Genomic DNA, 27740 nt, shown 5'->3' on the forward strand with positions numbered 1-27740 from the left:
AAAATGCAATTTTCTCCTGGCTAGAATTAAATGAACCTCCATGATAATGAACATTAGATCACAAAATTTCAATTCTTTTCTATTTATTGCAAGGCAGACCCTGTTTTATTTTTGTTTTACGCCCTGAAAAGTACCAGTTACATGATTGGGGCAAATTATATATTTCCTTAGGAGTCACATGTTACTTGAATACAAAATGAAAGAGTTGGTGTAAATCAGGATCTGTAAAGCTGGCTGACAGAGAGAACAGAGAGGTAAGGGAACGGCATGACATGGACTGGGCATCAATTAAGAGGGAACCAGGTGGGCGGGAGGACTCAGGTGGCATTAATGCTCTATTTAATGAGGGCAACTACTATGCTATGCTGCTAGTGTGGTGAGAGTTTAAAATGGGATAAAGGAAGTTCAAGGTTTTTTTTCTTCTTTTTTAAAAGATTTTATTTATTTATTTGACAGAGAAAGATAGAGCAGCAAAGGCAGAGGGAGAAGCAGATGCCCCACTGAGCAGGGAGCCTGATGTGGGGCTCGATTCCAGGACCCTGGTATCATGACCTGAGCCGAAGGCAGACACCTAACGACTGAGCCACCCGGGTACCCCTCAAGTTTTTTTGTGAATTCTATGAACTTTTATATTTTGGGAGCCAGTGGGAGTTTATTTTTTTAAGGCATCCTCTCACCTGGTTTGACCTACAGGCTGACAGTTTATGATTTTTAGAGTTCTATCTGTAAGGGACTTTCTGGTCCAACCCCATTCTGAGTCTGAGGTCATGTGACTTATCATTATCCCCCTTCTTTCTGTGGAGTATAGTCAAATCTGTTGGTTAATTTCAGAAGCAAAGAATTATGGCCAAATAAAGGATTCTTCAGAAGCTTTAAAAAAAAATGTTGCAATTCACCCACTTTATAATAAATACATCAATAACCTTTTCCAATTTAAACTTTTAACACCTCACTCAAAACAAATAGGTATCAGGTGTCTGAAGTTAAGGAATTCTGCTTTTTAAATCTAGATTTACTGCCAATATAATTGAGCAAAATCACTCTCAACAATAACAGAGGCAGCTGAATCACGAAGGGCCCAGAAGTGTAGCTACACAGCTTTCCCATGAGTCTTTAGAGTCAAGCAATCAGCTGGGTACCCCCTCCCCAGAAGAGGTACTGCTGGGAGCACGCTAAAGACAGTGGCTTTTGCTTTAACCAATATAGACCTTGAACACTGGAGAGATTCATAGTTTCATACTTGGAACCTGCCTTCAGGGCATCTATCACAAAGCTTGATCCAGGTGGATTTGATGTCTGTGTGTATCGATACTTGATGTAGCCCTGGCTCCTATTTTTCCCTCCTGGGGCAACATTTTGGGCTTTATTGGCCATTTTAAACACCCCCCCCCCCAGATTCTGACTAAAATTCCCAAATCACCTAAACTAGGGACGCTTGGATGGCTCAGTCGGTTAAGCGTCTGCCTTCTGCTCAGAGCATGATTCCAGGGTCCTGGAATTGAGTCCCACATCGGGATCCTTGCTCAGCTCCCCTTGCTTGTGCTTTCTTGCTTGCTCTCTCTCTCTTTCTCTCAAATAAATACATAAAATCTAAGAAAAAAGAAAAAAGACCAAAATAACCTAAGCTAATTCTTAAACGAAGTATAAATAATATTTCAATTGAAAAAATTCAATTATTATAGATGTCAAATGTACATTTTATTAGGTCATTAATCTTGCTATTTACATTGTCCTTGCCTCCCCTAAATTTTACATGTATAACAGCTGTATGTTTTTTGGATATCACGCTTTGATTTTTAGAGCAGTGCGAGGTTTACAGAAAAATTAAACAGAAAGTATAAAGCTCCTATACAAACTCCCACCCCTAGTTTGCTCTATTTTTAACATTTGGCATTAGTGTGGCACATTTGTTAAAACTGATGAGCCAATATTGATACATAATTATTAACTACAGTCCATTGTTGACATGAGGCCTTGTTGACTCCTGCCTTGTAGAGTTCTGTGGGTTTAGACTGATTTATAATGTCATACATCTACCAATATAATACCATACAGAATTGTTGGGGTCACCTAAAATTCTCCTTTTCTTCAGGTACCCACCCCTCTTTCCCCCTGAACCTCTGGAAACCACCACTCTTTTTACTGTCTGCGTAGTTTGCTTTTTCAAGACTGTCATGTGGTTGGAATCCTACAGTATCTTATCCTTTCGGACTGGCTTCTTAACAGTATGTACTTAAGCTTCCCCTATGTCTTTTGGTGGCTTTATACTTTTTATTGCTCAAACACATTACACTGTATGAATGTACGATGAACAGCTGCATTTTAGTAAGAAGAAAATTGATCAAAGTAACTCCAAGACTGTTGTTTAAGAGAAATAAATCTTTGCAGATAAAGTGTGACCCAGAAAAGTTAACTGCTATAGGATTTATATGCAAAATGCTTACAGTGTAATTTTCTTAAGGATGTGGAAATTAATTCATAGATATCTGTTTAACATTTCAATTTTTTTCCTGAAAATATAAATTACAATAAATCTCTCTCAATTAAATACATTTTAACATATCTGAATCATCTGAATAATGACTATGCTAAAATAACAGACTGCAGTTTTCAAATGGTAGACCCCATTTTATAGTATAAATAGAGATGAAACAATTATTCTACAATTTAAAATCTACTTTCATTGTTGGGTTCAAGAAGTAACAATAAAAGTAAATGTTGTATGTGTCGCATAAAGCTCCTAATTATTTTAAATGCCGTGCAGTTTAGGATATAAAAGTGTTTGTGAATAGATGCTATAAAATTTCACTGGGATTCAATCTGGCTCTATTGCTTTCTTTCTACTGACAGACAAATCTAATTTATTTTGACATGTTTGAATTCAATATATTTGCAAATCAGTGTCAATTAAGGAACTGTTTTTATATCTACTATGAGGGAATTTAATGAAAATGGGAAGAAGAAAAAAAAAAAAGCATCCACCAGAACTTCTATTATTTGTAACCTTGGAGCAATTGCATCAGGGTGATCTGATTTTACTTATTTAACCAAGAAAAGCAGTTTTAAAAAGACATGAATCAGGAGAGAAATGTCAGCTTTCCCAGAATTTTTAGGATGGATTGTAGATAGGAAAAAAAGAAGGAGGAGGAGGAGGAGGAGGAGGAGGAGGAGGAGGAGGAGGAGGAGGAGAAACCACCAAATAGTTAGACGCTATATTTTTTTGCATATTTTCCAAAGATGCTTGCTATTTTGAGTTTTGCTTCTTTTCAGATACATGAAGCATCCTCATCTTTAAGAGAAGAAAACTGGAGCCCTGAGTAGTAAACCATTTCTTAAGTCCAGAAAACTACCTGAAGCTACATCTGCAATCTAGGGTGTATATGTTCATTGGTTTCATTTATTATTCACATTAATAGAGTTTATCTAATTTTGCTTAGTCATTGGCTCTCAAACTTGATAAGAAATATCTGAAGAACTTATTAAAATTTTCATATTTTTTTCTCTGTCATGCTTAAAGATTCTGATTTAGTACGTCCATAGGAAAATCATTTATAAAATTCTGGTTTAAGAATTTACTTACTACCTATGTGAATTCATTAGCTTAAAATAGAAATAAAATTAAAATAAAACTTGAACACTTTTAATCAGAGAAAACAATTAATAAAATGAAAAGGCAACCTACTGAATGGGTAGAAATACTTGCAAATTATATATCCATAAGGGGTTAATATCCATAATACATAAAGAACTTCTACAAATTCTTCTTATTTTTTTTTTTCCTGTAAAATGGGGACATCACCTACTTTGGAAGATGGTGGAGTGTACTAAGGGACGCAATGTGGACAAAAAGATTTCCTTAAACCTAGCATAGAGTAGGTACTCCAGAAATTATGGCTCTATTAATACACTATTCTATCGGCTATACTTCTAGACGTTTAGTATAAATATTATACTGATATGCAAGTTTGTCTCATAGACAAGGGAACAAAAAAAAATAAAACTTGAACACTTTAATCAAAGAAAACAATTAATAAAATGAAAAGGCAACCTATTGAATGGGTAGAAATACTTGCAAATTATATATCCATAAGGGGTTAATATTCATAATACAAAAAGAACTTCTACAAGTCAACATCAAAAAACCAAATAATCCAATTTAAAAATGGGCAAATGAATAGAGATTTTTCCAAAGAAGACATCCAAATGGCCAACAGGTACATGGAAAGATGCTCAACGTCACTCATCATCAGGGAATTGCAAATCAGAACCACTATGGGATATCACTTCGTGCCAGATGGATTGGCTGGTGTCAAAAAGACAAGAAATAACGTGTTGATGAGGATGGGGAGAAAAGTGAACCCTCACCCACTTTTGGTAGGAATGAAAACTGGTGCAGCCCCTGTGGAAAACAGCATGGCGGTTTCTCAAAAAGTCAAAAGCAGAAATACCATATGATCTAGTAATCCTACTACTAGATATTTACCCCAAAGCAAATAAAAACACAAATTAAAAGAGATATGTGCACCACTATATTTACTGCAACATTATTTGTAACAGCCAAGGTATGGAAACAATGTAAGTATCCATCTATAGAAGAATGGATAAAGAAGATGTGTTGTATGTATACAATGGAATATTACTCAGCCATAAGAAAGACTGAAATCTTTCCATGTGCAACAACGTGGATTGACCAAGAGGGTATTGCACTAAATGAAACAAGTCAGACAAAGAAAGACAAATACTGTCTTGATTCTACTATGTGGAATGAAAACATAACAAACAAAAAACCCTGGTAATTCAGACTCATAAACACAGAGAATAAACTGGTCATTGTCAGATGGGGAAGGAGGTGGAGGGGGGTAAAATAGCTGAAGGGGGTTAAGGTACAAACCTCCAGTTATAAAACAAATAAATTACAGAGAGGAAAGTATAGCACAAGGAATCCAAGCAACAATATTGTAATAATGTTGCATGCTAACAGGTTTTGACACTTATCCTGGAGCCCATGGAGTGATGCCCACAATTGTCAGATTACTCTTGTACACCTGAAACTAACACACCATTATGTGTCAACTAACCTTCCATAATAAAAATGAAAAGAAGAAACTTTATTAAAATGCTAACAAATATGTACCAATGAAATATCTGTAATTATACATATAACATTAGAGATCCTCGTTTTGGTGCACTTCTGTGAGGACATGGGGCTTTGGAATTTTATGTATATACTTGTTTAATGTGATAAAAATAATATGATAAGAGCAAACATAATAAGACTGTTACTTAAAAGGTAGGAGGTAAGATGATCAAATTCTTATTAGTCTAAGGGTCAAAAAAACTTGGTAACTTTATTGTTTGCTCCTTTATGTATGCATGCATGTATCTATATATTTTTAGAGAGGTAAAAGGAGGGAGGGTTGGAGGGAAGGAGAGAATCTCAAGCAGGCTCCACACTGAGTGTGGAGCCCAATGCAGGTCTCAATCTCGCAACCCCGAGATCATGAGCTGAGTCTAAATCAAGATTTGGACACTTAACTGACTGAGCCACCCAGGCACCCCAAAACTTAGTGACTTTAAAAATTGTCCTCAGAATTCAGAATCCAAAGTTACATTACTCTCTTTTTCAGAGCTTATACTGGGAAAGGAGCAGAAAAATAAGTTTATCTCTTTAAATAGTGAAACTGGCGTGCAAACATCTAGCCATTCTTTTTGAAGTCTTCTCATAATCTCAACAGTTTAAAGTTATAAAATTATAGGCATAAATATCCCCTTTTCAGCAAGATAAATGATCTCACCGATTTCTATTAATATTTGTATAATGTCTCAATAAAATGAACTGCTAATGAATATATGAGAAAAAATTTGAATGCTTTTAATAAGTAATATTGCTCTTGGCTAATAGTGTAGATTGTCTTAAGCACTCAGATTTTCCTGTCCTAGTTCTCAATCACAGAATAATTTTACATCTGAAATGAGGATAATATTTTTCTTTTTACTACTTCTTATACCTTTAAATCCATAGACTTGTTCTGTCTTCATTCAAAAATAACAACCGGGGGTGGGATCACTGTAAGTAGATATGGGCTTTGAATCTTAAAAGAATACAATCACAAAATCATTTAAAGTTTGGTGAGTTTATTTATAGAGGTTCACCCACTCATTCAATAAATACCTATTGAATTCATACCATATGCCTGGCACTCACTAGGCAGTAAAAACACAAAGACAGGAGAGAAGAAATGGATTGTGCCTTCATGAAGCTTATCACCTTTCAGGCAAACCAGAAAGTTATATGAAAAATTATAGTAAAATGGGGTAAGTATATTAGTATTAGATCCCTGATTCAGTAATAAACATGGTGCTCACCATTTATATTTTATATTCTTCAAATACCTGTAAAGTAACTGAATAGAATCAGAGGCTGCAAGGTTTGGCAGAAAATTTAATTTATATGTACACATAGTAATGATCTCTGAGAAAATGGTTTCATGTTTTGGCTCATTTACCTACACAGGAGTGTCTCTTTTTCCTTTATAGATGAATTTGTGCATTTGAAATTTTGAAAGGTATAAGAGTAAATTTCAAAAAGGACTTTTAATGCTTTTATTTGTTATTTTCTATTGATTAGATTCAATGTCTTTGGTATGAAATAGTTATATAAAGGTGAGAAGTCACCATAGAATCTTGAAATCTATTAGAAGATCATACAAATAGTATCAAAAAAAAAGAGAGAAAGGAATACATATATAGAGCATTTGATATTTCAATTTAATTCTCTTTTAACAGTTGAATAAATGCACTACCTCAAATACATGACTAAGTAATAAAATACAGGCATAAAATAATAAAAATACACATTCAAGATCTGATGGAATTTTTAGGAAAGAAAGAAGTCATTTTTTTCATTAAATGCTATTCATACCTTAGAAGAAGAGTACACTAATGCCATTTATGAAGGACAGTATATTGTCAGTATTCAATACTGTATTAGATAAATTTGTCACTATTTAGAAAGTGGGGAACTTTATTTTCATTTAAAATTTTGCTAAAGAAGTTGTAATATATACATTATTTCTAGACTTACTTTTTATTATGATCAGGATAACTATAAGCAAAATCCTTTATCCAGCACAATCACCACTATTAAGCCAAAGACAATGAAGCAATAAAAAGGTAAAAAAAAAATTTCTGATTTTCTTTAAATATTTTAAATGTCAAAATACTTTATTTTTTATATTTTTAAGGATTTTATTTATTTCAGAGAGAGAGAGTAAGCAAGAGAGAGAGCATGAGCATGAGCAGGGGCAGAGGGAGAGGGAGAGGGAGAAGCAGGCTCCCTGCTGAGCAGGGAACCCCATGTGGGGCTCAATCCCAGGACCCTGGGATCATGACCTGAGCTGAAGGCAGACGCTTAACCGACTGAGCCACCCAGGCACCCCAATGATGAAATATTTTAAACAAACTTAAAATAAGGAACTTACTCTAAGATATATATCTGATCTCAGATTTAACTAATTTTTAAATATTTTTGTATTTGCTTTTTAAAAAAATTACAGATACCATCAACAAAATGACAAAGCAACCTATAGAATGGGAGAAAATATTTGCCAATCATATATCTAATAAGGAGTTGATATCCAAAATATCTAAAAAACAAAACAAAACAAAAACTTATCTGATGAAAAAATGGGCAGAGGGACTATTGGGCAGAGTAGATATTTTTTTCCAAAGAAGATGTCCAGATGTTCAACAGCCTCAGGAAAGGATGCTCAACATCACTCATCATCAAGAAAATGCAAGTCAAAGTCACACTAAGATATCACTTGACACCTGTCAGAACAGCAAGAATCAAAAAGAGGAGAAATAACAAGGGTTGGCAAGGATGCAGAGAAAGGGGAGCCCTCATGCATTGTTGGTGGGAATGCGAAATGGTGGAGCCACTGTGGAAAACAGTATGGAGGTTCCTCAAAAAACAAAAAGTAGAATTACCATATGACCCAGTAAAAAGTAGAATTACCATATGACAAAAGGAAAGAAGTCACTGTCTTGAAGAGTTCTCTGTATGCTCATATTCACTGCAGCACTGTTTGTCATAGCCAAGACATGGAAATAACCTAAGTGCCCACTGATGGATGAATGGATAAAGAAAAAATTATATATATTATATTATAAAATATATATTATACATACATAATTCCATCACAAAAATGAAGGAAATCCTGCCATTTGCAATAACATGGATAGACCTAGAGGGTATTTTGCTAAGTGAAATAAGTCATACAGGGAGGCACAAATTCTGTATGATCTCATTATATGTGGAATCTTAAAAAATCATAACTCAGAACAGATTGGTGTTTGCCAGAGTCAAGGGGGCGGGGCAGGAGTGGCTAAAAGGGAAGAAGGTGGTCAAGGGGTAGAAATTTCCAATCTTATTTGAAAGTAGCTAAGAAAGTAGCAATTGAAAGTTCTCATCTCAAGAAAAAAAATTGTAACCACATGAGGTGGTGGATGTTAACTAAATGTAATCATTTCATAATATAGACATATATCAAACCATCACATTGTGCACTTTAATACAATATTATATACCAGTCATACCTCAGTAAACCTGGGAAGAATTATACCTAGGTCTCCCCTACTCAGTTCCTTTATCCATCCCCAGTTATTAAACTTGGAACAAAGTTTAAAAAACCTAAGAGGTTGTTCTGACAAACAAGACTTTGTGTCAAAATTTCTCCATAAATATGGCAGCATATTATTTAGAATCCATTAGCAAAGGGTTATAAACATCCATGTACCAAAGACAGATTCACTATACTTAGTATACCTGCCCAGCAACTTGATTTCTGCTCTTCTTGAGTAATACCTACTTGACCCATTGAGAAATACACACACACACACACATATAAATGTATATATATATATATATAATGATAATCATGTTATCCTGGGAGTCATTTGTAAAACTGAGATGTAAATGTTATCATTTGTAATGGGACATGTCGTTCCATGAAATATTTTCATAAGATATTTTATTTTTCTAATCTATCTGTTCTTCCACTTTTTTTGCTGACAAAGTTAAGAGACTATTGGGCATGGTCAATAGATTAAAAACAGACCACGTTTCTATACTTTTCCTCTCATCCAGAGTTTATGTTCCCTTTCCAATGTTTCTAGGTTATTCCCACCATTGCTCTGACCAACAGAAATGAAAGAGAAAGTTCATGTGATGTAGCTTCATTGAAGGTAGAGCCTCTGGCTTCAGCCATCACACAGGTGGAAGGAGAGCTGCTCTGATGTGCCACATGGGAAGTCCCAGTGTCACTGATTTAAGTACAAAAAGGACAGAGAAAACCACATGATGAGAAAGGTCAGGCCATCCCAGCCACTCCTTCCGCAGGACAATGTCCAGGGGACCCTGATCCAGGCAACTCACAGGATCTTCAGAAAATACAAACTATTTTTGTCTTTAGTCATGAACCTTGGAGACAGAGAATAGATAGAGAAATACATTCTTAGAAGTGGGGCACCATCGTAAAAACCCAACCACGTGGCAGTGCTTGGAATCTGTCATTCAGGCGTTGGCTGGAAAATGAGGGGCTGTGGATGGACGCTGGAGGAGGGGTGAGCTCACCAGCCACTTGGGCTGCAGAAGCAATGACAGAATAGTTGTTCAAGTTTGGACAGAGGGCAGCCTTCATTGTGGCATTTCAAAACCCTCAGCACACTTGCCATCTGTAGTCACGTGGAAGAGAGGAACCTAGGAACTAATGAGGTGGCAGGTTCAGCTCAGGAGATTTCCTGAAAGAGTTCACCGCTGCATGGAGCAGCCAGGGATGAGAGTGCTTCTCCTGTCCCCATCCCATCATGGCACTGAAGGCAAATGTTTTCAGTTCCCAGGTCCTTGAATCAAGAAGAGCTACCCCTGGGGGAGGTTGTCCACATTTGGATTTAGTTTAAATGATGTGACCCAGAGCTTCAACCATGATGACATCATGGGATGAGACTTCTGCAGATACAGTGTGTTTCTTGTTTCTTTGTTCTTGCATGTGGGAGGAACGGGAATAATGGTGGATGAAAGATAGATTATGGTGAATTAAAAAGACAGAAGCAAGTGTTTTTCTGTTAGTTCCATCAAGAAGTGGAGTCTATTTCCCCCTCTTTTGAATTTGGGCTGTCTTATGAATAGGCTTGATCAGTAAAAGGTGTATATGAGTGTATGTTTGTGTCTATGTGAGTGTGAGTATGTTTTTGTGTGTGTGTGTGTGTTTGTGCCTATTTGTGCATGACTGTGCGTGTGTATATGTTTGTGTCTATGTGTCTGTGTGTGAGTGTATGTTTGTGCTTATGTGTGTGTGTGTGAGTGTGTACATGTTAGGGATGGACAGGAGTGACTTTCTGGGACTTCAAGCCTCAAACTCAAAATACCCTGAGGCTTCTATTGTGTCCTAAGACTGCATGTGGAGGGTGGAAGGCTCCATGAGGAGACAGGCCAGACCATCTCCATGAGAATCTCAACTACCACCCCATCCACCAGCCGGATGTCTATTGGCCAAGGCAGCCCTGAAATCCCCCTCAGCCTGACTACACTTCAGACAGGTTCTTCCTGACTTGAGGTCCCTGATCTCTCTTTTCTTACTTTACTTTGGAGAACCTGCACTAGGAAAGGATTTCTCTGCCTCCCTGAGACATCAATCTTTTTAAGAGCCTTTTCCTATTTCACAACCCAGGACCCAGGAGCCCTCACTCTGAAATGCAATCAGCAGGGACAATAGAGTCCTATGTCCCTGAGGTTAGGATCCAGACTTTGGTGATAATCGCTGCAAATTGTGAAACCATCCTATCATGAAAATAGGAGAAAGTTTGCTTTTGTTTTGGGTGGAGGCCATCTACAAACCCAGGTGGCCGGTCCCCGGGCACGCCAGCTCTTGACAACTCCCCAGCCCCTGTTTCAGCAGAGGTGAGCTCTGGCTGAGTTCTGGCCTCGCTCTCTGACTGCAGTAGCTTTGCATGGATTCCTCATTGCCTGTTTAAATTTGTCCCGTGCATGTTGAGCTTTGACAGTAGCATAACTGAGCCTACACGAGATCAACTAACCTACAGAACCATGGGAAATAGTAAATTGTTGTTTTAAGCTATTATATTCGGAAAGGGAGTTCTGTAGCAATTGATGATTGAAGCACATAGGAAAAATCTCACTTCGAATACAATTCTGGCCGCAAATATCCATCCAGGAGTCACCAAGCACTTATAGGGTGCTCGTCTTGGGCAAAGTACTGCACTTACACGTACCAAGGATCATATCATTGCTTGACTTGTGGCAGTCCCTATTCACACCCATCGTCCTACCTTAAGTATTATAGGGTGTCCCCTTTACTCTCAATAGTGCCCTGCTTTGGGCAATAAATCACATGATCTTCACTAACATTAGACACTACATGCATGGATAGAGTTAAGGGGAAAATGCCATTCTCCCACTTAAGAAACCTACATTCTGAGATGAATGTGTACATACTCAGATGGGAGTATGAACTGTATATATACTCAGGTTTAGTTCTTTCTGCTTTGAATTACACATTTTTGGCATTAATATAGTAATTCCTGCTTTCCCTTGTTTGCAATCGCCTCGTGTATCTTTCCCTGCCACTCTCCTAGTGTGTGCATATCTGTGTGATTTTGCCTTGAATACATTGTTTAATGGCATTGAACCACATGTGGAAAGTTTACCAGAAATGGCACAGTATGAGATGAGGATGAAGCGAACAGCACAGCTATTATGCTCCAAGCAGTCTGGAGATGAATGACTCCACCATTATAATTGGTGATAAAAATGCTGTGATTGCAAATCAACATTTAAATATTTATGCATGAAAATCTATTTTCCCCGTAGAATGTGGAAGCAGAGCGATCTTCCATAAAATGCCTCTGCTTATGTCTCTTGTTTAACACCATCTTCAGATTCCTCCGTGATAATGAACCAAGTTGGTAATGGGGCTCATAAGAGCCTTCACCATCTGACTAACCACCTATGAGTCTCTCCCAGAGATCCCTATGCTCTATGCTAAGACTTTGACTTCAAGACATTCTAGAAGCACACGATAAGTAATTTGACTCAGTGTAAAGCTCTTGTATGTTTTGTTTTCTTGCTCAATAACAACGATCATTTTATTAATTTCTGCCTACTATGTAGATTATAAGATCTTTGAGGACAGAGACCATGGACATTTTGTCCACCATTATTATTCCTAGCACCCTGTATCTTCTCAATACATATTCATTGGCAGGATGAAGAGAAGAACAAATGCCATTTGAACATAGCAGTCATTTTATCTTGTCTGTACATATTTTCAATGTTTGTTTTCTCCAACAGAGAGATCATGAATTTTAGAGAGACCATATTTGTGCTTAAATGGGAAAAAAAAAAGGTTTTTGAATACATTAATGGACAAAAATGCCAGGTGGATTAGTTAAATTCAAGGAGAAATAATTTTAATTTTTCAGCTTTATCTATCTCATCCTGCCCTCAACTGAAACTACAGCTCACAGAATATTCTGGAAACTTCTGCAAAGAAACAAGTTGACTACAGGATCACTGAGATAGAAACAGGCTTCGCCAACAACTCTGTTGTTGATTCATAGTGAAGATCAGGAATGTCAGTGTGTAGGATTGTATCTCTACATGACGAATGCAGAGGGAGTTATTTTGTTTACAAAAATGGGTCAGTGATAAAATTAAGGACACTATGGAATATTATGCCTCCATCAGAAAGGATGAATACCCAACTTTTGTAGCAACATGGACGGGACTGGAAGAGATTATGCTGAGTGAAATAAGTCAAGCAGAGAGAGTCAATTATCATATGGTTTCACTTATTTGTGGAGCATAACAAATAGCATGGAGGACATGGGGAGTTAGGAGAAGGGAGTTGGGGGAAATTGGAAGGGGAAGTGAACAATGAGAGACTATGGACTCTTAAAAACAATCTGAAGGGTTTGAAGAGGTGGGGGGGTGGGAGGTTGGGGGAACCAGGTGGTGGGTATTAGAGAGGGCATGGATTGCCTGGAGCACTGGGTGCAGTACAAAAACAATGAATACTGTTATGCTGAAAATAAATTTAAAAAAATGTTAAAAAAAAAGGATAACAAGCCATATCTGGTCATAAGAACCATATATCTTTAACCATCACATACATATTTGAGACATTATTGTTTAAACTAACATTCAAACTGAGTAGAAATTCATTCTACATGCTGCAACTAGAGTGGTATTTTACGAGGATTTCTTCTTTTTTTAATCAAGAAACTGGTGATGGTTTATTAATCAATAATGGTAAAGAAATGGGCTTGTGACATTTCGGTTTGCTTATTGTCTTCTTTACCTTCCATACACCAAAATTTGCCTTTTGGCAATTTCTCTTCTCTACCTCTCTTATTTTGATAATATACTAACTGTATATTAAAAGTATATAAAATAATATTCTATAAGAAGTATAGTCATCTCCACTTCTTCCAATCAGAAGAGAAAGCTTTGTACATCATCACCTGGCAGAAAGCCACAAGACAGGCAATTAGTATGGCCTCTCGTGTATAAACTCTTTCAGAACAAGCCTACATCTTAAAAAATCTTTTGCATGGCCAACACCTGGGATAAGCCTATTAAGTAATAATATCACAATTATTTATTAAGCACATGTTCCACACCAGGATCTTTGCAAATCTTTTTCCTTCACATATAAAGTAAGTATTGTATCTCTAGGAAAGCTGGTCTCAAGGAGCTTCCATAACTTGTCCAAGTTCAATGAATGTCTGATATCCAACAGCCAGGCTTCAAACCTTGGTATCTGTTGTGTTGTATTGCCTCAGAAAAATTTGCATTAACAATTAATAAAATAAAAATAACGTGACCTATTATATGTTGGACTTGAATGAAACACTTTCCATAAATATAAAGCAATGGAAGAGGAACAGCATCAGTAATAACATTGTTTGTGAAAACTTGCTTCAAATTCTAAACTGCTCAAACTTGAATCCTTTGTTGCTGGTGCACTGGCTTCACTCTGCTCTCTGAACAAATGTCAGACTCTACCACAACCTTGAGGATGTGGAGGAGAATTATACTGCATGTGGTTGCAGAGGGAGACTGTGAATGCTGAAATGAAGGATTGCCAGAGTCATTCTTTCAATAGCTGAAGATGCAAAATCTATTATCTTTGAGGCAAGATTTTAGTAGCACCATAAAAAGACAGGAAATGTTATGTTCAGGTAAAGTCAACTCTCATATTGGACAATAAATCTAAATTAAAATAGTAAATAACATAAGCAAACAAGTAAGGCTCTCTGCATGTGGATTTATTTTATATTAATAGCTTTTTTCTTTTTCATTTTTTGAAACTAAGATGAATAGTTCTCCCTAAACTATTGTACTTATTGATTAAAAAAAAAAAATCTTTTCTCAAAATCCCAAGTGCAAACTTGTGTGGTTTATGTAAGAATAATGCAATGTTCCTCAATATAAGGTAAATTTAATTCTCTTGAATAATGCAATGATAACTAGAAGTGCTCACTCACCATTTCCTTGGCCATTCTGATAACATTGTTTTCATTTTTCATAGTATATAAAAATGGATTTCTGGATTTTTAAATTACACTTTTTCTCTGTTTTTGCATATCAAGAGGTGAACTATTAATCATTTTTAGTTTTATAAAATCTACTCTTTTTATTCTTCAATATAAAGCCTCCTGAGAAACTTAAAGATAAGTTGTATTTAAATTTTTGCACTGTTGTTTGTTACAAGATTAATTCAAATTTAACAACAAAGTATCAACTTTTTACTTTAATACAGAAACTGAAAAGATTATTTTCTTTATTCAAGGTATTTGAATTCTTAAAAGATGTCAAGGTATTTATATGTGTAATATTCTTATTTTGGATTCAATATATTAAATTTGAATAATACTGGAAATTAAATATGACTCAATATTTTTCTAAGAGTTAGCAAATAGTAACTTGTTCAAGAGGTTCATAAAAATACCCTAGCAACATTTGCCCCTTCTATTTGATATACATACAAATATCAATTTTAAATTTGTTTTTTATGGAAAGTATATTTTAAAATACATGAATCCTTAAAAATGAATATAAATGTGGCATTAAGTCATTCAAAGTTTAATAATCAATGTTGATACACTTCTATTTTAATAAATACCAAAGGTATGTCTATATTGGTAGCATATTTGTTTGGAAAATTTGTAAATAATTGTCTTTGGTAAAATTTTTGATAAATTGTGTGGGGTATTGCATTTTCCACTCAAAATCAATATTCACATTTAGACTCCATGATCTATTCCAGACACGCTGACCTTTCCATGATATTTACCTCTAGAACCGAGGACAAGTGAGTCCCTGTGTGTTCAGTCCATCATCCTGGGATGAAGGTCAAATATTCTTCGAATATTTAACTCACTTGACCTACAGGAGTCTATCTATTCTTAAGTTATATGCATTTGAACTACTGTTAGGATTTTGATATTTCTGTCTGGATTAAATGAAAGATACATAAAATATATTTTCTGATTATGACACTATGGTTATTTTCCAGAAGATTCAAACAGAAAACTGACTGAAAACTTCTTATCAGATCTGGCCATGTGGCGGCAATGAAAGTGTGTCCCCCAAATCTCCGAGTATAGGAAGCACGTTGACCAAGGTTCTCTTGTGCTCTGAAGTTTACTACTCTTTATATGCAGGCCATGCTTCTTTGGGGCTACTTTCAGAACATCACTGAGAAAAGTAGAGATATTATGGTGGGTCCCTTCCTGGGAGACACTGAATTTCTCCAATGTCAGACTATGGTTTGAGGGCTCCCTGATCATTATGTGGAACTTACTTAAATGACACAGAAGTTACTTCTATGGCACACTAAACTCAGATGTTCTACACAAACCTCTCTCCCTCTTCCTTCCTTGGGGTCAGAATGAATGAGGTTTGAAGCTTCCCTAGTCATACCCTGCTTTCTCTTCATTTCTTCCACACAAGTATTTTCCCTAAAGAACTTGTTACATTTCATCTTTATGACTGATTGCTAGAGAAAGGACCAAAATGAACACAGAACAAGGGGACTAAATTAAAAAAAAAAAAAAAGGAGTATTAGTATTTCAAAAGGTATGAATTAAATTTAAAATATCTATGAACATTTAGGAAAAAAAAAACAGTTCTGGGAAAAATAAAGGCATTTAAAAGATGTTAATATAGAATTTCAATACATAATAAAATAGGTACCAATATATAGACTTAATAAAATGAAGAAAAATGAATTGAATAGATTTAATACACATTAATTTATGTAGAGACAAAAAAGATCATCTTGAGGCTATAATTAGCCATTATTTAACATTTTAACAAGGCAGAAGACTCTGTCATATGTTGTAAGATATACTAAACTAATATGAGAAACTGGAATTAACATATCTTTCAGGTCAACAACTACATGGTAAATATCACTCTTTTTTCCCACATTAATGTCAGACACAGTCAAGTTCACAGAACTCTTTTTCCCAGTAAGAAAAATCCTTGTCAAGATACCTGCTAATAATTGATAGAAGAGCATTATTTGTCACCTGTCTTAAGTAATGAGTTTAGCTCAGTTTCAATCAAAGAGAAGCAGAATATGCTACCCCAAAATGGATTCTAAGAGTTGAGGACATGCCACTCTAAAATATTGCAATTTGTTCACAGACCTGTACCCCTGGGGCTAATAATACACTATATGTTAATGCAAAATAAAAAATTAAAAAGAATATGCCAATTTGACATATTGATTATTTTGAGCCATAGGCACTCAAAAAATGGGAAATGCAGGGAGATGCTTTCTGTGAGCTCCCCTTACCTGTTTAAAGCCAGTCTCTCCAAAAGAGACTCAGTTGTCAGAGATTCTCTCCCCAGGAGTTTCACTGACCAGGAAAACTGAATGACCACAGAAGAGGGCAGCTAAAGAAGATACCACACCCAGGGGTGCCTGGGTGGCTCAGTGGGTTAAAGCCTCTGCCTTTGGCTCAGGTCATGATCCCAGGGTCCTGGGATTGAGCCCCACATCGGGCTCTCTGCTTAGCTGGGGGTCTGCTTCCTCCTCTCTCTGCCTGCCCCTCTGCCTCCTTGTGATCTCTGTCTGTCAAATAAATAAATAAAATCTTTAAAAAAAAAAAAAAAGAAGATACCACACCCAGACAAACCTTACCACAATTATACCTGCCCTCTACTCTTCTAAGAACCCACTCATGTTCCCTAAAAATCAGTTACTCTTCTCTGAGAGGCCTATATCTCCTGTCCCCTTCCTCTGTTAAGATGATATTTAATCCTGAATCCAAAAGATGGATATTAAATATCAGGATACTTAATCCTGAATTCAAAAGATGATATTTAATCCTGAATTCAAAAGCCACCACTTTGAGTTACTCATTTTTCCTGGGTATCTCCCATGTACACATGAAGTATATGTGCTAAAAAACTCCTTGTTTTTCATTTGTTACTGTGTCCTTTATTACAGGGGTCTCAGCTTAGAACTCAGAAGAGTAGGGAAAATTAATTTTCTTCCCCGACACAGACATACTACTTGAAAGACGAGGCAAATGCTAAAATTTATGAAGGTGTAGAGAGAAATGTATAGACTATAACTTAAAATAGTTAAAACTAATTAAAATAATAATCTCAACATAAGGCATGAGTTCCCAACGTCCATAACTATCTAAAGATTGAAGGGATGAGTTCCTCACAACGGAAAAAGAGACTAGTCAACTTTGTGGCAAGGATATTAGAAAAAGCAAGTATTAAATTATTAGGCTAACTAACTGATTCCTATGGTCTGTTTTGTCCATTACATGAAAGGCCTTTGAAAACAGGATTTTTATTAAGATTAAGCTATTTCTGGGACACCTGGGTGGCTCAGTTGGTTAAGCATCTGCCTTTGGCTCAGGTCATGATCCCAAGGTCCTGGGATCAAGTCCCATATCAGGCTCCCTGCTCAGCAGGGTTCCTGTTTCTGCCTCTGCCTGCTGTTCTCCCTGCTTGTGCTTGCTCTCTTGATCTCTCTCTCTCTCTGACAAATAAATAAAATCTTTAAAAAAAAAAAAAGATTAAGCTACTTTTTTTTTTCTGCTTCCAATGAGAATCAGATTGTGGGAAGTGGTTTGAATTAAGATATGAGTTTGCATATGGGCATAGAGATACTTAATCATCTGAAGAGTAATGACTCAAATCTAATTATTATTTATGTGAGGTAGGGGCTAATAGTTGGACTTAAAGAAGTCCAGCTGAAGAGACTTTTGAGAAGTGAGAGGTATTTTAACAATCAAGGATTAAGAGATAACCATTGACTCTTTAAGAAATTTGTTTCAAGGAAAGGGAGAAAAAAGAATGAAGAGTGATGATCTGAGGTATGCAAACTCTAAGTGACCAAAACTTCTGACATTTCCTTGTCTGTCAAAAAGATAATCTGGAAGACTCACATAAAACAGGAATGATGCATGGAAATGGAAATTTGTTACAATTGTGAAATGTTGGGTTGTGTGTCTGCTCCTAAATAATATGAATGCTTATTTATAATTGTAGACATTAATATTACAAAGTCTGAAGAGTTATATACTTCTATAAATTTTGAGAAGAACTCAGTGTTTTCTGGAAAATTAAGTGTTCACCCAATGACAAACAGATGAAGCAAACTGATGTCTTAATTTTCCATTTAACCTAATTCAATGACTCAAGGAGAGACTGAAGAGGTCATGAAATGAACAAAATAAGTGTTTCAAGTACTACAATCACCAAAGGGACCAAAGAGAAATAGGCACACACTTATCTTAAGAATTACTGTGAGTCTGGCCATTATAAAAGTACACATATATCTGTATGGGGTAAATAGCTTTCTCATTATGAGATTCCTCCCTCACTTAACAATTACTTGAAGTTGGCCCATCAGGGAACAATTTCAGTTCACAAGATTTGAGGAAAAACAAAATCAAACCTTATTTCAACACACAGAAAGTATTCCAAAGTTTAAAATTAAAAATAAGAAAATAATGTGAGAAATTTCTCCTTTAGTCTTGACAGGCTAAATTACTTCCCTTAATACAGGGTGGTCTTTTATAAAATCTTTGAATAATTTTACAAGCTGGATTATTTCTTTTTCAAAGAACCATTAGCAAAGAGTGAGGAAGTTTTTAGATAGGAATAGGAAAGAGAGACATAACAATATGTGAAAGAGGGTTTGGCTTTTTGTTAAATGGCTGCTTTCACATTGGTTAGCTAATCTGCTAATTATCTGTCATCACAAACTTAGCTGGCAGTCAAGGAGACTTTCCCTTTAGTAAATATTAAAGGATTTACTCTGATGTTTATTATTTGCTGGTTGCTACTTATACTTTTATAATTTTAGAAAAGGTAATGATAGGTCTATTTCTGCACTCCAGCAACAAGGCAATTACAATAGCTCGATATTGAAACGTTTTTAATTCTGGAGAGAGAGAAATGGATTTTTTCTCTCTATGTAGAACCTCTACATTGGAAAATGTTTCACCAAATAGTAAATGTTTCCTCTCAGATCTCTTGGATGGTCTCCACAAAGTGAGTTTACACCTCATAACTTTCACTTACACCCCCTTTTCCTTTTCTTTCCCCCCTTTCTTTTTCTTTGTGATCAAGACAATTATACTTCTCCGGAACATGGATAGAGTAATGAATTATAATCAGATAACCAAACGTTATCTTGAAGTCTAGAAAGGTTTGGCTGGGAATATGTAATACTAACATTTGATACGCTGAAATCACTAGAAATAACTTAAAACATTCAAAAACGTCCATCTGTGATTTTCTTTGAATTCAAACAAACCAAAAAAAAAAAAAGGTATGCATTCTCTTGCTACTTTAAGAGGAAGGCAATCTATTTCACCAACACATATTTAAGAATAAAATATTTCTGTACTATTCCATGGGTTCATGGAACCAATTTTTTATATTCTTAACATAACCCAAGTCATCTTAAGATGACCGCAGTGATGAAAACCTATAACTTGTCTGAAACTACACGTTTAATGTGCTAATTATCCACCCACACTATTTTCCCTTTTTCCCCAGTAGGAGAGGCGGAAATGAGATACAGCTGCCTAGCAAGGGAAGAATTCATCCACCCATTCAGAGTTGGCTGTGGCCATTTGCCTTGAGTTTCAGGAAAGAACTTGAGCTGAGGTGAAATTTGCAAGCCCTAATTCACTTGCTTCAGGAAATCTCTGCTTGTGGATTTTCTGCCCTTGGCCCCATTCCAGGGACTAAAATGGCAATCACTGGGATAATTCTGAAACAGGATGTTTAGGACAGAAGATGCTAAGTTGGCTTGGATGACAGCATGGAAGAATTGTGTGAAGAGTTACCACCAGCTGAAACACTCAGTTTAGACTCTCATGTGAGTCAAAACACATGAGTTTTTGTTCTCAAAACTATTATAATACAAGGGTTTCTTTCTACCCCAACCTAACCTACTCTATTTAATCCTTTTAACCAAGATTTAAAGATTTAATGATATACCATTCCAAACACAAGAAAATTGGATTGGGGAGGTGATCCGTTTAAGAATCCAGTTCAATATTCTACAATGAATGAATATTTTATCTTTAGAGGCTTTCTTCACACCTCGTCATTTGATGAAAACCAGTTTTTCCTAAGGATTTCAAGAGTCGTTATTGGAATGAAGGTATTCCCAAGATATGAACATATGTATCTCAGCTTGTCATAGATCCCTTACCGTGGATCTCTGCTTTCCATCTGCAACCCATGAGCATTTTCCAACCACAACAAGGACAGAAATCTTATCGCTTGGTGTCCTCTATGCCCCCAGACTGATCCCATGAGAAAGTTTTTCCACCAGGAGCAATTTTGTAATGGAAGTAAAACTTCACCTCAACCCTTTCAGGGTTTTTAGACTGGGTCTAAGTATTAAACTGACATAGGTCAGATGAGTAGGAGAAAAGATTATGTTTATATAAGTTATATGTGACAGGAGGGCCCTTGTGAGAAAATGAAGAGCCAGAGAAATGGCAAAACCTTCATACTTTTGTATTAGGATGAACAGAGACAGGCCATTGTGGAAAAGTAAACTATAGAAGGAGGCTGAAGTGAGCTGTGAATTGTTTTAACAAGGCCTGTCTGTATCGCTTCTCTTGGCTTTGACTCCTCATTAAAGAATGTGTTTTTCCTCCTGGTACAGAGAAAGCATTTTTCACATGAGTTTATAGGTCCTGCTTTTGGGAGGAAAAGGGTAGATCAGAATGTCCTTCTTATAGCTGTTGTGTTTGTAAGCACTTTCAGCTCAAAATACTCCTTATGCCCAAGTGGCATATTCTGCCACCCTTGGACTCCAGCACAAGGGGATTGAGGTCTCATAACATATGCAGCATCTCTGGGATTTATGTGTATTTAGCCGAAGCATTAAATGATTTTGAAAAAAAAATTATGTATATTTAGGACATTCCTAGTTAGGTAGCACTCTCCCAATCTTTGATTCAGAGGCCTGGGCTCCTCTCACATTCCTACAGTTGTCAACATATGGCTCCCAAGGGTCTCTTGGTGTGTTTTCCATTTCACCTGTCCATACAGGGAAAGGTTAAATCAGGCCAGGGAACAGTGCAGACTGTCGTGTTCCCCATTTTATTGTTCAGAACTCAGTCCCATGGCTCTATCTAGCAAGCAAGGCTGGGGAATGGAATCTAGCTACATGTCCAGGAGGACGAAGAAAGGAGCGGGAGGCATCCAGACTCTGGTATATATGTCAAAAATCTCCAAGAGCAAGGAGAGGTAATGAAGATCAGCCTTAGGTCTCTTATCTTTTTTTTTTTTTTTAAATAGTTCATTCCATACTTCAGGTCAAATGTAAACTTCCTTGAACATTTAAATTGAATTATTGGGACTTATTCAAAATAGAGTGTGTTCTGCCAGTGTTTGATATGACTTTTTTATTATTCAAGTTTTCTAAGGATCTTATAAAAAAGAAAACAATCCTGTTCAATGCCTAAGTCCTACTGAATCCATTATGCCAATTAAGTCAATTCTGAGGACTTTCTTCATAAACTGTAAGATGCAACAAGGATACCAAATTGCCTTTATGTATCAGAGTAACAAATGGACCAGAACAGTCAAGGGCACTATTTGCAAATGTTAGAAATGTTTTTCTGGAAGGTCAGAAAATTCTTCCCCAGGTGCTCCTGCGACTCCTCTTAATTTTAGCACCAAGTAATTGGCAGTTTTCTTTTCTTCTCTAAGTTAACAACTTTATTAATAGAATCTATTTGTAGTTCATAGTTCTTTGCAGAGAAGGTAAGAAATGGTAAATTATTCATTGAACAAAACATTTTTATTTTTAAAAGTGGCATAAATAAAGGCAATTTTAAAAAGAAAGCTAAATGAGCAATGCCCTGATGAGATCTATGACCTTGGCCTGAATGCCACAGTATTTTAGCTAAAAGAGTTAATAAGCAACGTGCTACAGAAGTCTGGAGGCTTACAGCTAATAATAGGAAATGAGCTGCTCATGAAAGCCAGGAGAAAGGGGACAGCATTTACTGTGTTTATTCTCTCTCTTTGGGGCTTCCGACGAAGGACTGTACGGGATGAGCAGAATTCTGTTCAGCTGAAGATCTGAGGGATTCCTGGACCCACCCCAAATAGTAAGTACATTTTTTGTGAGCATCAAATCCAGGTAAGACGGTGAGAAACACAGGGAGTTTATGTTCATTCTGGTTCCTGAGAAGCCATGAACACATCCAGGGACCATGAACACATCCAGGGAAGGTCTCTAGAAGCAGAAAACTGCATGTCCCATAGCAAAGAACTGGGGTTCACAGGTTTCCATGTCGGCCAAAGAGGAAGGTATTGGTAACAATGGACAGAAGGAAGAAAAGGGCCTTTCAAACAGACTGACCAGGAATTCTCACTGTTTTAAATAGAGTTTACATCTCAGTGGTTTACATATGTGTTACGTAGAATTTTTTGGTAAAATTACATCCATTTATTGCTTGACTATTGCAAAGGAAGTTTTTCTTTAAAGGTTTTATTTATTTTAGAGAGACAGAGAGAGTGCATGAGCAGGGGGAGGGGCAGAGGGAGAGAATCTCAAGCAGACTCCCCACAGAGCATGGAGCCCAATGCAGGGCTCAATCCCACAACCCTGAAATCACCACCCTTAGATCAAGAACTAACCTGAAACCAAGAGTGGGATGCTTAACCAACTGAGCTACCCAAGTGCCCAAGGCAGCATTTTATAAAAGGAAAACATTGCTTGGTTCAGTGTAGTAAATGTTCCCAGACACATCACCTGCCTCCTCTCTCCATAGCTTTGTCCTTGCTTTGAAACTTACAATTTTTAGTAAGTTCTTAGAAATTATCAAAGCAAAACAAAAACAAAAACACCACAATTGGCGCACCTGGGTGGCTCAGTGGGTTAAAGCCTCTGCCTTCGGCTCAGGTCATGATCTCAGGGTCCTGGGATCAAGCCCCACATGGGGCTCTCTGCTCAGCGGGCAGCCTGCTTCCTCCACTCTCTCTGCCTGCCTCTCTGCCTACTTGTGATCTCTGTCTGTCAAATAAATAAATAAATAAAATCTTTAAAAAAAACAAACACCACAGTTATCAAAACAATAAAAATCCACATTTTAGAATATGATCAAGTATTATGTGAAATCTTCATTTTTCTTGAGCCTCAAATAACATTACATAATGTCTACTTTGTCTCTACATAGACTAAACTACCAAAATATCTTGGAAATCAATACATCCTCCCATATTGTTTATTCATATGTGTATGTACGCTAATTCTTCAGCATGGAACATCCTTTCATATTTTTGTGGAGTGGTTAAGCTGTATTTTTTTCTCAAGACACAACTTAAAACTGTGTGTTTAAATCTAGTAAGGTATTTTCCCAACACACTTGTTCAGAACTGATCTATCATTGTGTCTTCACACTATATTGTGTTGTTCATACAATGTTTAGTTTGCATGTGTGGCTGTGAATCCCTGGAGCTCCAGGACAGGATGCCGTTTAATGCTATGTCCAGAATAAGGAAATGGTAAATCTGTAGTATGTGGCGAGTCTCCTTCAAATATGTGTGGGAAACTATCTCTTATGGGTTTGAACATTCGAATACATGTACATTCATGTTTTCACTTAAAACAATATCATGAAAGAAAGTTCTATATTTTTCAGGAAAGCATTATAAAATTTTTCACTCATATGCAATCATGAAGCAATCATAAAATACAGTACATTTAATTTTATTATTTTTTAAATCAATTCTACACTTCCTAAGAATATCTATCTGTCTATCTATCTATCTATGTATCTATACACGTGCTTGGACTGAACTGTGTCCCCCTAAAATCAATATGTTGAAGCCTTTAACCCTCAATGGCATAGTATTCAAATATGAGGCCTTTGAGAGGTAATTAGGTTTGGATAAGGTCATGGCGGGGGCTAATCTTCGGATGGGCACCCTTATATGAAGAGATACCAGGGAGCTTGCTTTGTTTCATGAGGACTCAACAGGGACACAGCTGTCCACAAGCCAGGAAGAAGGCTCTCACCACAACCCAACTGTGCTGGTGCCCTGACCTCAGGCTTTCAGCCTCTGGAACTGTGAGAAAACAAATTTCCATTGGAGTCACCTGGTCTGTGGGATTTTGTTATGGCAGCCTGACTTAAGACAGTATATACACTAGCTCTATATCTATAATACATAATATATATCATACCCATAAACACATACATTCTCTCTTTCTCTTTCGCTGATTATATGAGAAAAAATCATTGTAGATTTGTGTCAAATTATGTATCTATCTGGCAATAACAAGAAATGAAATGTTTACTACTTCTCGCTATTGAGATTAATAATTAGTTGCAGTTTAAACCCCAAAATATAATGTATTTTTCAAAGACTGCATTTTTTTTCAAAATTTTATTTATTTATTTATTTATTTGAGAGAAAGACAGAGAGAGGAAGCCAGCAGGGAGATGGAGAGGGGACAAGCAGACTCCATGCTGAGCACAGAGCCTGACGAAGGGTTCGATCTCACCATGCTGAGATCATGACCTTAGCCTAGATCAAGAATTGGATACTTGGGTGCCTGGGTGGCTCAGTGGGTTAAAGCCTCTGCCTTTGGCTCAGGTCACAGTCCCAGGGTGCTGGGATCGAGCCCTACATTGGGCTCTCTGCTCAGCGGGGAGCCTGCTTCCTCCTCTCTCTCTGCCTGCCTCGATGCCTACTTCTGATCTTTGTCTGCCAAATAAATAAATAAAATCTTTAAAAAAAAAAAAAAGAATTGGATGCTTAACTGAGCCATCCAGGTGCCCCAACACATTAATTATTTTTAAAGGCTCCATTATTCATGAAAGCATTACTAAACTGATATTTTTAGACTAAATTATCATTTTTACTATATTACCATTAAAAACAAATGTAATATTTAGCTAATTTAAGAAAAACTTAAATGAGAACTAGAAGGTCATGTCATTGATCAATTCAAATCACCTCAGTTTTGAAAGGCCAAAACAGAGCAACACAAAAACCTTTACACATTTTACAAAAACAGATAGAAATCAGTACCTATATTCCTCTTGCGTGAAGCGTGGAATTTCTCCAGGATGTAAGACGAGAATTTTCACTGTGGCGCTGCTGGACATCACAGGTTCACCCTCATCAAAAGCAACAACTACCAACTTAAAAAGTAAAAAAGATTCATGTTAAAGAGGATTAGCAAGAAGCAAATAAAACATCATTTTTAATCACTGGACTGCCTGGCTCCAGGAGGAGGAGCAATGATCACTTTCTCACTCTCTTCCATAGAGCAGGTACTGGACTGCTGGGGTATGTTACCTATCTTCTCACTTGCTCTTCACAACAATCCCACCAGTTGGGTGTTTTCTTTCTTTCTTTCTTTCTTTCTTTCTTTCTTTCTTTCTTTCTTTCTTTCTTTCTTTCTTTTTCTTTCTTTTTTTAATTTCCTAGACAAGAAAACTTGAAGTGGAATTACTAACGCTATGATAAAACACTCCAGTAAAACAGGTATGTGATACTACATCTCTCCAATGATTAAACTGATTTCTCTCCCACAGTCCCACTGGTGCCCACAGCAAAAACATGGGCCATTATGAGCACCGACACTTATTTAAAAAGTGTTAAATTCAGTCACATTCATAGCAAAAAGCTAATTAGTTTCCTTACAAAAAAGAAATTGATTTTTCCCATGAATTAATTGTCTGCAAGATTACAGGGCAGAAATACTTCACTCTGGAGGATAAAACTGGAAATCTTTACAGTTTAACAGAGTTGGAGATACACTCTCTTAAAAACATGTAAAACCAAGTTCATACCATATAGTAGAAACTGTTCAAATGATGAAAACTGCAGAAAAGCTTTCATCTCAAGATGTCTCAAGTAATAATATTTATTACTACAGCATTGTTTATTATTGCTCTTTTTTGGATAATGTATATTATATCAAGAATGCTTCTATTTAAGAAATGTTAAATATTTTCAATATTATGTGTTTCTCTGGAATATCTGTCATTTTGGAACCTGCAGGCTACTAATTTAAACCAGTTCAACCTAGACGAAACCATAATTAAGGATCATCCTTGGGCCCATGTTTTACCCTTGGGTTAACACTGAACCAAGAGAACAATTGCTCCCAACAGTGCTAGGATTATGTGAGGTGTAGTACTCATTGACACACGCGAGGTTAACCAATGAAGGCATTTCCACAATGGAGGGTCAAAGGTTTTATACACAATGAAAAAATTATTCCAAGGAATTACAAAAATGGAAACACTCAAACATTTAATAAAACAATTATTTATGATAATAATGAAGGGTAGTAATGTTTCAAATTTTCCTGAAGTAGAACTTATCATGAGTACATAAACTTGACCCAATAATCTTGCCTCTCAGTACTTATCTTAAGGAAAAAGAAAATCAAGGAGGTGGCAAATAATATTTGTGCAAGGAGTTTCACAACAGCAAATATTATTACAATAAAAAACTAGAAACATCAAATCCAACAACAAAGTGTAAGACAAAAAAATAATAGCACATTCATAAAATAGAACATCATTCAACCATTAAAATAATACCATTAACAGTATTTACTGTCATGGGCAATATATTACTCAGTTAAAAAAAGCAGTATGAATAATAGGATCATATTAGTGTCAAACACACACGTGTATACTTGAATTCATATGGAATGTCATCATAAGGATAGATATTAAACTGCTCAATTCTAGTTATCCACAAAATGTGAAATATCAATTCTGTGTGTGGTGGTTTTTTTTTTTTTTTTTCTTTCTGCTTAACTATATTTTCTAAGTATATTCCTGGTAAAATATATATTATTTTGTAATTTTAAAAAAAATTGAAAGGAGAAAAATGGAAACATGTATGGTCATCTGTTAAACTGTACTCTCAGAAGTTAAATATCAAACAGATAATGGTAAGGAAAACACTGCACTGACCTTAAAAATTGTTGTAGGCTCTTCGTTAAGATTGACTCGAGTTATTACTCTTCCAGAATCTTCTTCTACGTCAAAAATACTGGCAGGATAAGGAAACTGGGCATCATCTACTCTGTACCTCACACGACTTGCGGGCAATCCCTAAAATGAGATCATATATTATTAATTCACTTTTGCAAAATGAAAACAAAGGGTAT

The 27740-nt window shown here is 36.3% G+C and overlaps 1 protein-coding gene across 4 annotated transcripts in view; it reads right to left on the bottom strand.

Annotated features, from left to right (window-relative positions):
- The window catches only part of LOC111144760 (protocadherin related 15), an 817855-nt gene that overhangs the window by 164464 nt on the left and 625651 nt on the right, over positions 1-27740 (bottom strand). For all 4 annotated transcript variants that reach the window (XM_022499204.1, XM_022499203.1, XM_022499205.1 and 1 more), the window contains exons 21-22: positions 27544-27684; positions 25637-25749 (exon numbers count right to left, since the gene is read on the bottom strand). In XM_022499204.1, the coding sequence (XP_022354912.1) occupies positions 25637-25749; positions 27544-27684 (254 nt within the window). The remainder of the gene's footprint in view (positions 1-25636; positions 25750-27543; positions 27685-27740) is intronic.

This window comes from Enhydra lutris, unplaced genomic scaffold, assembly GCF_002288905.1.
Source record: "Enhydra lutris kenyoni isolate GAN:26980312 unplaced genomic scaffold, ASM228890v2 scaffoldscaffold12, whole genome shotgun sequence".
Lineage (NCBI taxonomy): Eukaryota > Metazoa > Chordata > Mammalia > Carnivora > Mustelidae > Enhydra > Enhydra lutris.